Raw genomic sequence first — 18,693 nt, 5'->3', positions numbered from 1 at the left:
GTACATCTGATTGTTGAACAAAAGAAAAATGTAAAATAAAAAGGATCGCAAAGAATAAAATTGATACCTTAGTTATTTTATAAATTTAAGTTTGGATCAGCTAAAAGCAATAGAAGTAAAAAGTCAATATGAAAAATACTTTTAGGAACCCAATACGAAAAAGAAAAAAGTAATATGTTGGAGTTCTATGATAATTTTGATTCATAAATAGGTATTTTGACGGTACTATACATACATATATTACATTAGTGTTAATTTGTACGTGGTTCAAAAGTTTAAAATTGCCACTGGCTCCCATTAGCATTTAGAGATGCATTTCTCGAAACAATTAATTTATACGCCATACATACGCCATGTAAACTCGGTCTGAAAAACCCATTTTATTTAACAATTATCTAGCCTCTGCACTTCTAATACGCTTTCAATCTAAGTTATTTCTCGAGCCCTAGTAGCACCCGATCAAGTAAGTACATACATACGTTGGTATGAAAAGTATGCTTCGATCCGGCCATTGCAATCTACATATGGTATAAGGTATTTCCTGTTCCGATAGTCTTTTTAGAGCATAATTTATTTGTGTCAAATTTAAATTTAACAGGACATCGAGAAATAGGAAAACGAAAATATAGTTCTCTTATAGATGCAGCTCAATCGAAGGTTGCTATTCTTTAAAAATATTAAATTTGTCTTTGAGAGCATAAGACGCATGTATTTCAATTTCATCACTATAGGCCATCTAAAAGCTGAAAAACAAAAATATAGTTCTTCTAGGATTTACAAACCTATGTCAATCTCTAAGGGTGGCCGATCTTCATGAAAATGTTTTTTTTTTAATTCTATTTACGTCATTAAGCACACGTATGTCAAATTTCATCTTTCTAGAACTTCAAGTAGTTCAAAAACAACATAGTTCTTCCAGGGATAGCAACTTTATTTTGACCTCATTGGAGTTGTTACCATGGTGTTGTAACAGTATAAAAATATATATTTTTTCTGTTTAAGGCATTCATGAGAAAATTTATACTTTCAGCTATATCTTCAGGTTGGAAAAATATTTATGGGATTTGCCTTTTATATACAGTAATGTAGTTGGTAATTCAAATAATATAAAGTGGTAAAACTGCACTGCAAAGTTAAAACTATGTTGGGATGATTGTTTTGATAGTACTTTGTTATTTTATTTAGTAACTGTCTCAAAAATAATGTTCTATTTCTTGCTGATGTATTGTGAATGGATCTTGATTCAGAAGTGGTAGAAAAATGAGTTTTTTGATATTGAGGTAATGTAATAATTTAATTTGTACGTTGCCACCAAAAGCAGATGATGTAACATTGTTTAACACACCAAGAGAAGTTATCTAGTGTATGTATGAATGATATCCAGACTTGTAGATTGGAGCAGCGTAACTGACTACAGGTGCAGCACTGACTACAGGCGCGGTATAACTGACTACATGAGCTGATTTCACCACGGGTGCAGCGTAGCTTACTACTGGAGCAGACTTTACTATGGGAGCAGCGACAGACACTGATGGGGCGTGGTAGCTGACTGCAGAGGAAGCATATGCTGGGGCGTACTGGACTGCAGGAGCGTAACTAACAGGTGCCACAGCCTTGACATGCGAGGAAATCCTGTAAGAGTTGGAATACGAGGTGGCAGCCGGGGCAGCGTAGCTTACTACAGGTGCGGCCTTGACTACAGGCGCAGCGTAGCTGACGAGATGAGCTGTTTTGACCACGGGTGCAGCGTAGCTTACGACGGGGGCAGCTTTGACTACGGGAGTAGCGTAGCTAATATGAGGTGCATGCTTGATGATTGGCGAAGCGTAGGAGACGGCAGGGGCATGGTAGACTGCAGGCGCGTGGTAGACTGCAGGGGCGTGGTAGACTGCGGGGGCGTGGTAGACGGCGGGAGCACTGTAGGCGGGTGCGTAGGAATTGATATAGCCGGCCGAAACGGCAGCAAACAGGAGAGGAATAAGTACCTGAAATTAACACATTGTATAAAATATGCAATTATATGTCGTAGTGATAGGCGTAAAATAGTATCAACATGCAGTAAATTATGTTACAACATTAATAAAAATACATTTACTAATTTAGGAATATAATACTATGTGTAAGTAAAACCATTATTACCAGTACATTTCTGCTATAAATAAAAATAAAATATTTATACTATCGAACACCAAAAACGTATAAAGAATTCTAGAATTATACAACTTCCATTTATTTTTATTTTTTAATCATACAAATGTATCTGGTTGGAAATATAAGTACTACAAGGTATAACAACATTTAAAAAGAGAAAAATAATTAGGGACGGAAACGGGATTGTAGCCAATAACTGATTAACCAAAACTATTAAGAAAAAATTGATTTTGAAAACTAAAAACATGGGTCAAACAAAACACCTTATTGCCTGCTACCATAAATGGACATCACTAGATGGTACCGGAAACTTAAACTTCTTATTGATATAAGAATTATCAATGGGCATCATATATGCATCATATCCATTGACTGTTATTTATCTGAACTATATGCACACTATTTACTGACTAGTTCCGGAGATCATTGTAGAACAAAAGTAAGTTTCTCTTATTCAGAGTTGTTCATTTGACTTAACTACAAAAACACTTATATAGTTTCCTAATACAGTAAATGATTTATAGAAGACTTGAGAGGTTTGGTAAATAAAAAAATAAAGAATATTATATGTCAATTTCTAAAAATTTTATTCCTTTATTCACTCTATCAGTACTTCTTTTACGGTCTGTAGATTTTTTGAACATAAATTCTTAGCCTAGGACGGTTTCAGTTAGAGAAATGCAATGTTACATAGCTATCTATCTCATCACGTAAAATTTTACGATTTCCATTATTTTCACACAATTAACATTAACATGACATTTAGTTAGAAATAAAATTAAACACATCCATGTTGTACTTACTTCTTTATTTCTGATCAAATAAGAATTTGAGAAAAATTATTTTACTATTACTCTTTATTACAGTCTTGTACATTGGCACTAAAATATAATGAAATATGTTTTTCAGTACACAACAATATTTGCAGTTTTTATTTAAATGAAAGAAATCACCCCCTTCGGGCTTTGAGATGACGCATAGAAACTGTTCCTCTAACCTTTTGCGGTAAAATTCTTTTTTTATTTGGCACTCTATTGTAAAATATAAATTGTAGCACTTATGATCTAATAAAATATTCATGCACGAATAAATTACAGCAACTTAAAGCTTTTATGAGTAATACAAGTTGACACTTCCTAACAGATATAAGAAACATTTATACTTCTATATACGTACTATTTTCTTTATTTTGATCCAAATTGAAATCACATAAAGTTTTTTATATGCTATTAAGGCTGATATATTTTATTCTTTTTATTAATTAATTTCATTATTCGTTGAAGTATTGTTAAATTTATAAAATGCTCTGTGGATACTACCTCAAATTATGGTTGAAACTTGCACTCGAATTTGTTCCCAAAGGAAAATACAGGAGAAATTATTTTCTATTCTTTTTTTTTATTGAACTAACTCAAAGCTATAAAGCACACACTGTAAATATTTATCTGAAAGTGGATGATGGATTGATACATTTTAAATGCCTTATGGTATTGTAAAACCTCCTTCAACTAACCTATTATTAATTTTTTAAGGAGTTTTTTAAACATCTTCAGTCGCCACACTGGAAAAGCCTAAGAAAATGTTTGTAAACATTATAGCATATAAATCAATGCTTATATTACCAGCGAATCATCTATATTTCATTGAGTATGTTTAAAAATCTAGTTCAGAAATATTTTTATAAAGTTACATTTTAAGTGAGAACCTTTGTTATCGTTGTTTTTATAATGATATTAGCCTCTTATACGAGAAAAAGAAAAAAAACATAAATTTATAATTTCTTTAAAACGTATTAAATCTGTTTTTTTTTTTATCCAGCACACAAAGTATATGATCCTTATTTGGAAAATTACTAGTATCTGTACAATTTTGAACTTTTTAAAGCTAACACTACACAAGAGAGGATTTAGAATTGCAGACTTACCAGAGAGCCCATAGTGACTGCTAATGGGGTAGTATGCCTAGAACGGTATATATACTGGTAGTCAGGGCCGGCACCAAATACAGTACCTAGGACTGTCACTGGCTTCCTTACCAGTTTGTGCAGTCTCCATGCGTACTGGTAAGACGCTCTGGACTTTAGCTTCAACGTACTTCATGACTTTTTAACAAGACTAGTGTACAGTTTTGCTTTTCTTTTGTATCTGGGTTTAGCAGTACGAGACATTTTAAACTGAATTTTATAAAAATTACTTCTCAAAAATTTATATTTTTTTCAGCGAATTATGATATTTAGTTCGTTTTAAAATGGCCGTGACTCGAATTTGGAATTCGTGTTGAAAATAACTAGCTCTAAGATATAAGTGGATTGGGCACTCTTCATCCCCGGTGTTAGTTTTTATTCTAGAGCTAGAATAGATGTTCTAATTTATATTCATAAAATTCATGTAGGTCTCATAGTTTTACTAAGGTCATGTATCCCGGAGTAGAATCCCACTATCTTTGAACAAAATATTTCTGCATGAATTAATCCAAGCTTTTAGTCTGGTCGGGAAAATAAACAAAGCAGAACTAAATTGAAGTAAAAAGGTGTATTTTAAAATTCTGAAATCGATGTCTAATCTATAATTTTATAAAAATATACTAACCCATTCTGTACTGATCTGTTTACTGAAAGTACCTCCTTCCAACTTTAATACGGTACCGATTTCAAAATGTTCCTTTCGCAATAATAAATATTAAAAGTAAAGTACTATTCATGTTAACATATTTACATTATGAAGAAGAATCATTTGACTTATTTAACTTATTATTATATATTAAATTAAAATTGAACTTAAACTTTGGATTAGGTATTTAAATAGAAAATGGTTTCAAAACTAAATTTTTTATTTCATTATATGTATCGTAAATGGTCACGATATGTCACGATATAAATCAGTAATGCGCCTGGCTATTATTAGTTGTGTAAAATATTTCAGTGTTTATCTCATTTATTAGAAAACCCAGTACAAGGCGTTTGGGTTTAATACTTCAAATTAATTATTTCCATTACTTCATAGTTTATAGTTATAGTTTATAGCAACTGTAATAGTTTTGAATTATTATTTTTCGCATTTCAACTTTTTTGCTTCTGCAGGTTTCTATAAATAATCTAAGGAAAGCAGGAAGATTTGTATCAAAAGACTTTTTATCATAAATTAATACTATCTGTTTCTTTGTGTATACAAATTGAGTATATTTGTCGTGTCATAATAACGAAAAATCATGGAAAACTTTTATTTGCATTTCATGGATATTGTTGTTTTAGATTGTTGTCCATAAATATTTGTATAGGTTGATGTAACTACTACAAGGAAAATAACATTTTCTTAAGTGGTTTTATAGACTATCAAAAAGGCAAATAGAACAGTTCAAGTTAATTTTATTGATACCAACTGATATTGATTGTTTCAACGTTTACATTCATTGACGATAATTTGATGTATAGTATTTTACTAAAACAATAGGAAGTAGTAGGTTAATTGACGTTTAATGATCAATTCAAATTCTATATAAGTCCTTGTGGAGCAACTTTAACACAATTCTTTAGAACTAAAATTATACACTGAGGTCTGAGATATTGACTTATTGAATGATAAAAGTGCTGTAGATCACATATTACATTTTAACCCTCAAAGCTTTTAAAAAACTTCGATGAACCTTTAATACACCTTAATGAGCTCTCCACGTTGATTGACTGAGTGTGGGTTGGTAAAGAGGAGCGGTTCATTCATCGCTTTAACTTTGTACTTACTGGTAAGCGACGCAAAACAGCTGAGGTGTTATAGTTTATTACAACAACCGGTAGTCAGTTATTGCATTACAGACTTCTTTATGTGGTACACGTCATAAAACTCAATTTTAACTTTTTTCACACCTTACCTGTCATGTCGCTGCTTACGATGTTTTTTAGTTCTATACGGTATTAAGCAGTTTGAGTAAAGATGAAATGGTTATTGTGATTGGAAATTATTATTTAATTTATTCAAAACAAACCCCTAATATTAATACATTTTTATGAGTAATAGGCATTGGTTTGATTGAATATCAACAAAAGTTCGTTTTGTACGATTTACGTCATGAATAACATACACACAGCTGTGTAACATACAGAGCTGACCACTACAGTACTGGTCTCACCATTACTTTCGCTTTTACAGCACATCAGTAACGATCAGTGGCACAACAGGCGATAAACACTGCTCTGTTGTCCCATAATCTTGCTACAACTGAGTTGAATGCAATTTCCCAGTATAAAAATGTAAACGGTTTTGCAAGCGTTTTAAACCGTTTTAAATGGTGGATAAAGCAATTAACTTTTCTAAGAAAACCATTTCAATTCTTTAAACTCAGAGGATAAAGCGTTGGATTAAGTGGGATCCGATTACTCTATCTCTTAAAAAGACAATCTAATGGAAGCAGTTTTATAAACATCCGTTAAATAACGTGTAAAAAATAGTTGAACGATATTTTATAAACAATAAAACCGTTAAAGCTTCTAAGAGGATCAACTGCAGATCGAAGTTAGACTACTTACTAAATAATCCCAAATTTGTCTTGCTAATCAATGAATTGACAGATGTAAATAATAACACAGGTTAAAGTTGGATTGAGTATCTAAAGTAAAGTATGTTCAAAATGTACCCAGAGTTAGTCAAGGTAATGAATTCGCTAAACAATTATTAAAATGTGTTTTTTCAAGTCATTGGCATACCTTGATGTCAGAATATGTCAAAATGACAAATCAATGTATTGCATTGATTTTAAAATGTAGTTTTCCTGCAATATTCGTGTTGCCATTATGGTCATCATGGCAATGTAAAAACTTGTTATAAACACAATTATAAAACTAGTATGTAGATCTCGGGATATTGTGCGGGCAGAGATATTTCTTGAAATCACATTACACTTATGTAATTACACTATATTTTTCGATTGGGGAATAATTTTTCAGAACTTCTTTGAACATAAGATATGGTTTACAGCTTTAGCAAGTGTGTCTAGGAATATCGGACCGAGGAATATTGTTCTTAAACCAGTTAATGAGTTAGATAAACTGGCACTTTTACTTTTGCCAGTTAATAAATACTGTTTAATGACCTCGCAACTATTGTTCATGTCTTGATAAGAGGCATTCTAGTAGATTATGTCGTCCTTTTCACCATAAGAATAATGGGAACTTTCATCTAAGACCGAGTAAACAGTAACATATATTTATAACAAGACCACCGTATAGTGTTATACCTTTTATAACTAGTAACGGTGGCAAATGTCCGAAAACCTGAAATGCTTTCACCGTGTAGTATTTTTTCTAGAGCCTTCTACCTGAGTGTATCTGTTAAAATTGGCGAAGGTTCTGAAAATCTTAACGAAACCTAGTATATTCTCTTTTCTACTGCTACGGACGAGGAAGATAAGAAAGAAGAGATCTCAATATATCAATTGACTAATTCGAAAATTGATCTTTCGTCAGAAAACATGGTATGACCTGTAAACATAAATAAATGTCTCTGATTATCTAGAGGTAGTGAAAATCCATATACTATTCTAAAAAGGAATAGGGTAAGTAGTAGTAACATAATTTAACAAGACGTTCCACGAAATCATGGATATTCATAAACATTTGTTATAACAATTTCAAATTCGGTCTACATTAGAGCTGGTCCACCTAGACTTAAATTATGTATACCCTTAGGACTGTAATGACACAAAAACCCCCAATAAAAATCTTTTTTGTAGTTGGAACCGTGTTTCATAATCACAAAAAAGGTTATGACAAGGATCTACGTGAAGCCAAGTTATTAGGTATCCCAAAAAGAATTGAAATAATAGTTAATCGTTAGAAATTATCCATAACCACATAATATATTTCTTTTTGTAGTTCCAGTTCAGAATTGTCATAATCTATTGTACGATTGAGTTATTGTTTTTATAATGTGATTTTTTCCTGTAATAGAAAAAATCCAATCTTCAGAAAATACAATTCTAAAACACAATGGGCTTGGGCATTCATCTATTCCACAGATATATTACCGGCTCATTAAACACGCCATTAAACAACTAAAGTCCACTATAATTGTTATTAGAAGGAATCCTGTTCACCCCATTCGTGTCATTGCAGTGTTTGAATCTCAAGCCTTCCACAGCATTTCAAGGTCAAGGATGGTGAAGAGATTCTATTCGTGGCCCCAAGGGCTAGTTTACCTCCAAACCTTACACGAGCTTCAAGATTACTTCGGTAATTTATAAGTCTTACAATTTGATTGTTTAACTGCTAAAATCACGCAATTCCATAAGAAAAAACGTAATTTTGAATGATTAAATAAATTAAAATTTTTTTCTTTCAGAATCGAAAGTATTTTCCAAATGTTATGACTTAAACACTCATTTAATACACATTAATCTAAGTACCACCAGCTTCATAAGTTTGGTTTGAATCGGGTGTTATTTCGTGTTATTACTAAAATTATAGGATTCGACACGAGCGTTTGTAACTGTCCTTCCGTTCTCTGTGGGAACCACATTCACAGAAAAAAATTGGAGGACAATGTAAACGTATTATGAAGAGATCGATGAACCAAATAACCCAGTTCTATTCCGGTGAGTGCAAATCGAACAAAAACGCACCCAAGGTGAACAACTCTCCTTGAGAACCGGTGGATCCTAGGTCAGGGATCGGCACGCCCTCAATATCTCTAAGACTCCCGGTGGCTCTTATTTAAAGTTCATTATTGACGGTGTTTAGTTTAAAATTATAACATAACCATGAACTTTTGCTGTATATGTCTCAAAAACCAAACTACAATCTATTTGCAATCTATTGTCGTATCAAAACACGTGGTAATGAAAAAGGTCAGGTTTTAAGTAACAAAGCGTAATGTTTAAAAAAAACCACATCCGAAACCCAATACCAAGGACAGATAAAAAACAAAACGAAAACCACACTACAACTTACACAAACCGTTAGAATATACACACACCACTATAAAAAAAATGGAGTACCATCGCGGGTAGTATCCAAAATATGTCTGCTTTTGTGTAGCAAGTAAATGTAGTACTTACGTACGACTATACTGTTGTTATCCGGTCTTTGAAGAATTTATGACAATGTTTTAGTACCTGTTAAGTTCATTTTGTTCGTTTACATTTTTAAGTTATTAAGACACGTAAATAAGAGAACAATTGCAGTTCCTGATACCTATAGGGCGTTTTAAGGTCCCGCACGGGCTAGATAATTCCCGTACGATTACAGGTAAAGCAATAAAATATGGTACATATTACTGCAACCATAAATTTATTTTATAAAGTAACTAAAATTGTTTTCTCATGTCAGGGGGATGGCCCGCAAAGAGTCATAAGGAAGTCTTAAATAAGACCATAGGTCTAGTAGTACATCAAATTAAAGGTCTTTATTAGTAGACTTTATCGTTTTAAATTGAAATGTAAGATAAGTTTTAAATTAGGTCATCAAGTAAAGTCCAAAACCCAACCTAAATATAAGAACTTGCTATTATAATAACTGATACCAGTTTTTTACCCTTATCATGCATCTCTGCTAAACAACCCCTTTATACATCATGAACTTCTTGAGCTATGACTACTCAACCTATGCTCTTATTTAAGATTTTCTTCTGAATCCTTGCGGGCCAACCCCATAAAATGACAAAAACTGGTAGTTACTTCAAAAAAGTAGATTTATACGTGCAGTAACGATGCACCTGCAGTAAGTTTTACTGGTTTCCCTGTAATCTTTCGGGAATTGTCAAGCCCGTGCGAGACTTTTTTACACCCTGCATAAGTGTTTTAGATTAAATACCATGCATCTATCTACTAATTTAGAAAATATATAACGAAATATAACTCGTTCTAGAATGTCATAATAGTAACGAGCAATCACATTTTGCTTTAATTAAACTAATAAATATTTGGTTGATATCATGAGAAGCTGAAACAATTATTTAATTTTATCTAGTCCATATAGTTTTAAAACATTGGTTCTTGCATTGAACGCAAAACATTGTTATGCTTTTAAAAATATTTATTTAATTATGATTAATGTATACTTTTATTACATTTTCGTATTCTTAAGTAATTTTATAACCAGCAATAAAGTAAACATGGAGCATCTTACGTTATTAAAATAAAAATTGTTTTCTCAAAAAACTAATACCATCCAAGGAACCACTGTGTGTTTAAATTCATTGAAAGTTGAAACTACCGCTATAACACTCATGCTAATGACACCCATTAGATGAATTGGAAGCATTCACTCTCACATCTACAGAAATGTATTTTCCAAACCTAGATATTCTAAAAGTTTCATGAGGCTAACACAAGGCAACATCGACAAATTTCTTATAAATAGTCATCGCAATCGAGGAGGAATATTAAGTTTTCATTTTGTACAATTTTCGAGTTACCACCTTTAAGGCAATAGGCAAGCAATGCAAAAGCAAGAATTCTAAATGATGACGTTATATTTGAATTAACAAAGTAGATTTCATATTATCCTATAGACTTTTTGAAACAACATAATTACATTTACATAAGGGAAAATGTAAGAAGTAGAGGCATGAAAGAATTAAAAGATGAATACAAGCTTAATAAAAACAGATAAAATCAGCATCAAACGTGGTGGCTATATGAGGGTTCTGAAAACCAATATTACTTGTGACTCATATCTGTGTGAACGAAAGCGGAAAATTATATAGAAGAATATTAGCGCTCTACGTGAAAATCAAGTAAACGCCCCAAGTTTTAAGTTTTATGTTAAATTTTCACATTATATCTCAAGAGTATGTTGAAAAGTTTTTGAAAATCATGGGTGATGAAAAATGTAAACTTTGGTGTGAACCTTGGCACACTGTGTTTGGGAAACTATTAGTTATGGTGAATAATTGCATTAATTAGAAACTGAGTACTAAAGCAAAATTGTTATGATCCAACTATTACAGTTTTTAAGAAAAGAAGAAGACTCAATTTACAATAAATTTACTGAAAGTAAATTATATCCTTAAGAATATATTATATATTTAATATGAACCTAAGGATATAATACCTTATTTAACGAATTATCTCTGAAATAGTCCATTTTATTTAACTGTTATAAAGAAATGTTTTTACACTTTATTCTACTGAAACAATGACAATGTTTGAGGTTGGCAAAAACCTTTAATTTTTCAGATTTGTTAAGGTAATGAAAAACTACTTACTTACGGATGAATTGAAGTATAGCAACTTTATTTTGTGCAGTATAACAAAAAATATTTTTAGTTTGTAGTAAGATTTAATTATTTGAGTTTATGGATACAATGGTTCATGGATTATGAAGTTAGTAAGCTACATTTATTTACAAAAAAAGCACATGTAAGGGTTATTAAAGTCGGATATGATTAATGCGAATTTGAAGTTTTTTTTATTTGTTGGAGGGGAGTGTACATGATATATACTCTTATCTAAATCGATACACCAGATGATTGACCAGCTAAGCGGTTACCGGTATTACCACCTAAGGACAGGAAAAGATGTTAGCCTTCATCTACAAGTTAGCGTATCAGTTTCCTGATGGGGTCATTATTAGTCTACCCAACATCCTATGTATGAAGAGGGAAGTGCCAGGATGTAAAGGACCAGGATTTAGAAGCTGTATGTGAAATTTGCGGAGCTTTATTTAAATTTTTTACAGATGTCCACAGTAACTCAAATTGTGCTACACTATTTCATTGAATATAGCAATATTCGTTCGTAGTGATATTCCTCAAGGTAAAATTATTAATGGTTATTTTTTCTAAACTTACTGCACGACATACTAAAGGTTGAGATACTAACTTTGTCTTTGGTATTTGCATTACAGAATAATATTTGCTAAAGATTTCAGTTAAAGGTATATATTTACTAATACCTATAATTTTTTATTTTCCTAGTCAGTGCTGAACACCAGTCGCAGAAAAGGTTGAACTGTTGTAACATCAAGCTTACTATTTGATTTCAAAATTATAAATTTAACAAATTGAAACTACTGATTAAATGAATTAAACATATTGTTGTTCTGTCATAAAACTATGTTTTCACAGAACAGTTTATTATATTTAAGAAGCTGTTTTAATTAATAGTTTGGTGTGATGCACCAAGATGACATTTTCCGCGGGGGTTGGAATTTAGAGTACTATAGGGGCGTTGCCCGGAGGGATTTTCGTAATAGGAATAGGCTTATATGTTAACCAGGGACCCTAAAAATGTCCATGTAAAATTCCAGTACAGTCAGTCAAGCAGTTTTTATGTGATTGAGTAACACAAACACGAACACAGACAGATGGAATTGATTTGCAAAGTGCATAGGCGTGTTGTCTTTACCGGTCTTAAGGTGAAATTACATTTCCAGACGAAGAGATGGAGGACTGAAGCGAGCGAGCTGATTAGGAGTTCGCCTGTACATGTCTAAACACGTTCACTTATTGAGAGTAATTAGAGGGAATACACACGTCTGTGTTGTTAGAACTGCAAGGGAAGCCCTATGTACTCACTGCCCTAGTTACCACCCCGCCTCCTCTCTAGTACATCAGATTGTTGCAAGGTGGACAACTGAACGGCCTGGATATTTCAACCTTGATGTGACCTCTACTCTCTAGTCTCTGCCCGCAGTCTAACCGCACTGAACAGCCTATGACACTTGATATCTCACCCCACCTTGGTGAATTACTAGGGGAACACTCATTCTTCCTGTCATAGGTTGAGTGTCCTTATTAATTATACACTGGAACTTCATAAGAGAGATCCATGTAAAACTGTACAGGTTTAAATACTTTTGTTACGGTAGTCAAAACTTTAATTTTTTGTTATCAATTTGATAAAAAAAACACACATTTAAACGGTTAAAACGGTTTATATCCAGTAGTGAATTTTGCATAGATCGTGTAGTATGGACCCTATTAACACGAAAAATAAAAAAATAAATAAATAAATAAATATATATATATATATATATATATATATATGAAATATGTATAATATTAATTTTATCCTTCTATGGAAATTTTATCAAAGGCATGAATATAGTGATTATTTTAATTAGGAACAAATGTTATTAAATTAATATATTTATGAATCTTTGGGTATCATCAATGTAATAATAACACAAAAACAAAATCTAGAAGTCACAGTTTCAAATAAATTATCATCTTTAGATTTTTGTATTATACATGCACATCCTTTTACCAAATAGATATCCATAATTTTGTATTTTTTCCTTCATCTAATAACATCATGAGATGGAAAATCCCAGTTGGTAGATATTTACGACGTTGAAGTTTTAGTAAATTTAGTGCAAAAAGTATATTTATAGTACAATTACTAGAAATAAGCATAGTTCCGTCAGGTAAATAATTTACAAAAATACAAATATAGCTATGTACAATTTAGAAAGGATTTAAGAAGTAATAATTTTACTGTGCATATTTCATAGAAATATCATTTAGGCATATTATGTATATTTATATATATATTAAAAAAGGATATACTGTATATTAGGATGTTTTGAATTTTCCTTAACCAAAATTACATTCGATTTATTTATAACTTATCTTTAGAAATATGCCCCAAAATTCAGGATAATTAAAAGTTTTTGGTACAACCCCTGGTCAAATTTTGAAAAATCATCATTTGGATTAACGAACACTTTCAATCCCAAAAATATGCCATGTTATACCTTAAATATAACGTATTTTTACACTGGATAACTTTTAAATTTAATGGTTTCCATACCCCAAACAGTTTCAAAATGGAGACCAGTAACTATTCTTTTCTGCCAAACAGAATTTTTAAGATTGGTAGTAATTTTCCAACTGCAAAGCTTTTCAGTTTAATCTGTTCTTTAATTTTTGGAGGAAACAGAAAAAACTATTAACCTTTGTTTACCTTTAACTTTTGCGAGATTCGAACCCGTGACCCTCTATTTCAAGAACTTGATAGCTTATCCTGTTTGTTTAAAAAATATCTTGGTGGTTCTAGCTCATACCGTTCTGCTGAATAAATATTGAACGGGTGGTCTGGGACACTCTGTACGACACGTTTGGAAATGTTACACAGAAAGTTAGGAGAATTGACCAATTATCTAGTCAGTTGCCCATTAGCAACACAGTTCATTACCTAGTGAATCATATAAAAAAAATGTCGTGTACGCGTCAGCCTTGAGTGCCTGTAAAATAGCCGATTACTGTTGTCCTTTCCTACTGCTGTGTGAGAAATTTTCCTGTAGTTCTGAAAATTGTAGAGTAGAAATTACATTGGAGCCCGTTATTGACTCACAACCCGTTGAAGTTCCGGACTAGACGACCTCGTACTGGTGCGTTGGCTGTGTTTATCTCTATCAGTGAGCCCACTCACACCTTTGTTGTATATAAACTGCTAAGTTTATAAAAGGCTAACGTAATTCCGTTCTTGATTTTACCACCCCCAACTATATTAAAAGCTATATTTGAACTGGAGCGGATTTAGGATTTTACTTAAATTCAATGGCATTACGTCTACATGTCATGTCTGTTCCATAATTCCGGCCGAATTAGTTAGCTATTTCCGCTATTTCCTTAACAAGAATATATCCAACAAAATATCTGTACTTTATACCGCTTAAAATAAACTGGAATATGTAAAAGAAATTATACCGAACGACTCCTCTAACCCTTGAATTGAAGGTCTACTTCTAGTATACGGTGTACTTTTTACAATGTGGACTGCCTCAGCCACTTGATGACCTAATCACGTGAACTTTGTACATAATCATTTAATTTTTATCAGTTATGATAGATACTAAGCCGAGAACTTGTATAACACATTGTAACTTACCAATTATTTAAATAATTCTGTTGGATATTACAAGCGGAATCAATAGAACGTTAAGTTGCTCCCAATTTTTAATAGAGCAAATTATTATATGAGATGGAAACAGTCGCTCACTTTTAATAGATACATACAAAATTATTTGAGGTCCTGTTGCTATATTTAGTTCAATGAGGTTTTAATTAACAATATTTAATAAACAATCTCGAATAATTTTAAACACTCTTTAAAACTAAATAAATACGTAGGCTACGTATGAATGAAGGAAAGAGATCACACCACGAAAAGTTATTTATTTCGGTTTAAAATAAACTGTAACGTTCTTAAAAACTATGCAATCGTTTAGTGAGAATTTTCGTTTTTTCGTTCTTATTATAAATTTAATTCAGTTCAACAAAAATGTATTTGAAGGATCCTTAAACATTTCAGCTTTCAGAATCTGTTCGCTTACGAAAGCTATCATTACAGAGTGGCTAGGGTGAGAAGGATTTATTCTATGTGGATGCTGAGTTTAGCTTCAGTTCACCTTCCCATTAGTGCAGCGTCTTCTGTATGATAAGACGGTGACGAAGAAGTTACCTTACCTTACAGCCTTACCTTTTGTTTGTTATGTCTTTCCTTACATCCAAACAAAAAATACATTGAGTTCTTACCTTTTTATTTTTAATGATTAATGATGTTTGCACGTTCTTAACTCTTCTGGTGAAAAAGTTTTAATTTGATTTATTTTATGTATCGGCTAAAACTAATTATTGTGGAGTTACTCAGATGGATTCATATGTCAAGAATTTGTGGTCCAAACTTTATAAAATTTCAGCTATAACTTCTTCGTAGAACCAAATACTTAAGTAGCATATGATGCTCTGCGATGCTTAGGAAGGTCAGTAATCGTCCAGTTAATGGGGATGTTTTATTTCGAAATAACTGGGAGAAGTTTTTGATACCAGAGAAAAAGTGTTTAGGTTACGATTGTGTATTTATATATAAGAATGTAAGTTACTATTTCTTCCAGGAAAAGTGTCAGTATCAGGTATCAGTGTGTATAAATTACTAGTATAAGCCCTGAGAGCCTAAGATTTCTTTATTAGTGCACGCCCACTGTATAACGTTTTCCTGTTTACAAGCATTTTTAAAATCATGCAATATTTGATTGTAGTATACCTCTCTTTAAAAACGGTGATCTCCATCACTCGCTTCCCAGCTACTTATACTCCACCTAAATATTTAATGTATGTACTTAGCGTAGGTCGCAATCGTAATCAGTTATTATAAAAACTGACCAATTGGCAACAGATACTGCCATTTTCAATTATACCTGGAGTTCTCCGTACTTTAAACAAGTTATATATGATTTTGGTCTCTTGTGAATGTTATCATATACATAATGTTAAAAAATATAAGGATATATTTTGTAAAATGTTTAATTTGTGAAAAAGATTGTTTAACACTATGGTATGTTCCACTTTCTTTAGCGTATGTCTTTATATACTTCAAATAAAAACATTATAAGTATGAAACTGTTTGGGTTACGGAGTTGTAATTTTTCATTTCCTCACATTTTTTAATAGTCTGAATGTGGGAATGTTGTAATTAGTTCCAGTTCACCTTCCACTTAAAGCAGCGTCTGAAGTCTAATTACACTTAATTTCGTAATTCAGGTATCTCTGATGCCTTAACTATACAAATAGTTTGATTACTTCTTCGTCGCCGTCATATCATACTTGAGACGCTGCTCATAAGGAAGATAAACTAGAGGTAAACTCAACATTCACTTACAATCAACCCTTCCTACCATACCTACTCTGCAATGATAGCTTCCATAAGAGACCAGCAAATTTTTAAAGACCCTTTAAACAAATTTTCTTTGAACTTCAATACATTTAATATTAACTTATCTGAAAACATGTAGAGAGGTATAGTTTATTTTAAACCAAAATAAATGATATTTCGATGTCCAATTTGAAGTTTTCGGTGTTTTTTGGATTACACAACCAGATCCAATGTAAATATTCACAGAAAAGTCAAAACATGGCTGAGACGTCAGCGTAGGTTTAGAACCAGCAAGAAGAGCAAAGAACCAATGTGCAATGTTTAAGCACTAAGAATGGTTTTTACTTTTCTAAAAATTTGTAGATGTCAAAATGGAAGAGAGTTTAAAGTGTAATTTAAAAAAAAGATGACTTTGTTACGGACTATATATATCTTTTCTAGCTTATACATTTAGAATTGACAATCAAGCACATAAATAAAAATTATACTATTTCCAGAGAACTAGTTAACGAGTGTGAAAGTCGCTACATCAACTGTCCTCATATGGTTAGTTAAGGCTGATTCAATACGTAACACATTAGACGGTACGATTTAAGTGCGTTAAGCTAGGGAAAATTAGCGCGGCTGACGATATATTTCTTTCTTATAAAGAAGTCCTCCACCCATTTTACGAAAGAAAAACCAAATAGGTTGTGAGCTGATAAAATGCTAATTGCCTCTCGTTCCTGGACTAATAGCAATGACCTTAACATGATTATATGTTTATATTTAATGTTCAGTAGTGCATAAGGATCTTAATTTAGAATAATACCTCTTACAGATCGAGTCCACTGTCTAAATGACATCCGCAGTTATCAATTAAAATGTTGACATTTGGCATAAGCGAATTCAGGTCGACTCTAAGCCGGTTGCCAAGGCTGAGAGTTGACGGCTTGGGATTCAGAATTTAAACCTTATAATCAATGTCACAAAAACACTGGTTGATAATCATCTTGAGTTACAAAATTGAAAAGGTATTAGGGACTAGCAGTTAGTCGTAGACAATTTCGTAGGTTTTGTACGTGTGTAAGGACTTCTGATTTGGGTGAATTAATTTAAAACGCCATTTTTTAGTTTGCCTCGTTGCCACGATAAAGATAGTATAACAAAAATATGTAAGAATGTATATTTATGTATACACACAATCATACATAGGGTTTTATTAGACCACTTTTGTCAAAAGACAGCTAAAACAAGTAATGAGTTGTGTTATATTGATTTTTAATAACTTTAAAGTTATGTGTAATAAACTACTTCTACTTCTACAAAAATACGTTAGTGTCTACTTTATAACCGTACAAATCAGTTTGTAGCCCTTGCAAAGGTTTTCTCTTGAGTTTAGAATACATTTAATTATAATTTATAGTCACCATCCGTGATTAATATTAAATGCTATTACGAATTGCACTTTTTAGTAGATTGCGAGATTTGAAAGTGGCAAAGTATATATCTAGTTATCAGGTAGTTTCGTTAACGGATGAAAGAGGGGTCAATTATTTGGTATTACAGTCTGTTCTATAGGTCCTCTTTTATTGATATCATTACCCTCTTTCATTTCCGTTTAAGATGGTTGCAGAGGATAAGCGCATAAATGGTAACGTATGCGCAATAACATTAAGATCTGCAGGTTCATACCACGTTGAAACATTGCTTATTCAATTACAAATATTTCAAAATTACAATTACAATATGTCGCAATGTAAACCACAAAAACTTGTATGATAGTTGTTTATACCAGTCACGTAAGGCTAAAAACTAAGACTTACACAATCTTTGTATAATGGAATAACAATAAGGTACATTGTTCATCTATAAAAATACTTGTATACAATGTTATACGTATTACGCTGTGTAAAACTCCTACACCTTTGCACCCAATATTACTGTAACTCAATCCTCTTTACGCAATTTACCTCT

At 32.1% G+C, this 18,693-nt stretch overlaps 1 protein-coding gene across 1 annotated transcript; it reads right to left on the bottom strand.

Annotated features, from left to right (window-relative positions):
* Window positions 1–1,275: 1,275 nt before the first annotated feature.
* Window positions 1,276–4,087, bottom strand: LOC124355676 (cuticle protein 16.5-like). The gene is made up of 2 exons (XM_046806838.1): window positions 4,076–4,087; window positions 1,276–1,985 (listed from the first exon to the last, which is right to left on the bottom strand). Exons 1-2 carry the CDS (start codon window positions 4,085–4,087, stop codon window positions 1,359–1,361), a joined length of 639 nt encoding a protein of 212 aa, XP_046662794.1. The 3' UTR covers window positions 1,276–1,358.
* Window positions 4,088–18,693: the final 14,606 nt, after the last annotated feature.

This window comes from Homalodisca vitripennis, chromosome 2 (genome assembly GCF_021130785.1).
Source record: "Homalodisca vitripennis isolate AUS2020 chromosome 2, UT_GWSS_2.1, whole genome shotgun sequence".
Lineage (NCBI taxonomy): Eukaryota > Metazoa > Arthropoda > Insecta > Hemiptera > Cicadellidae > Homalodisca > Homalodisca vitripennis.
Note: the sequence above shows the minus strand (reverse complement) of the source record. Positions and strands in the feature narration are given on the sequence as shown.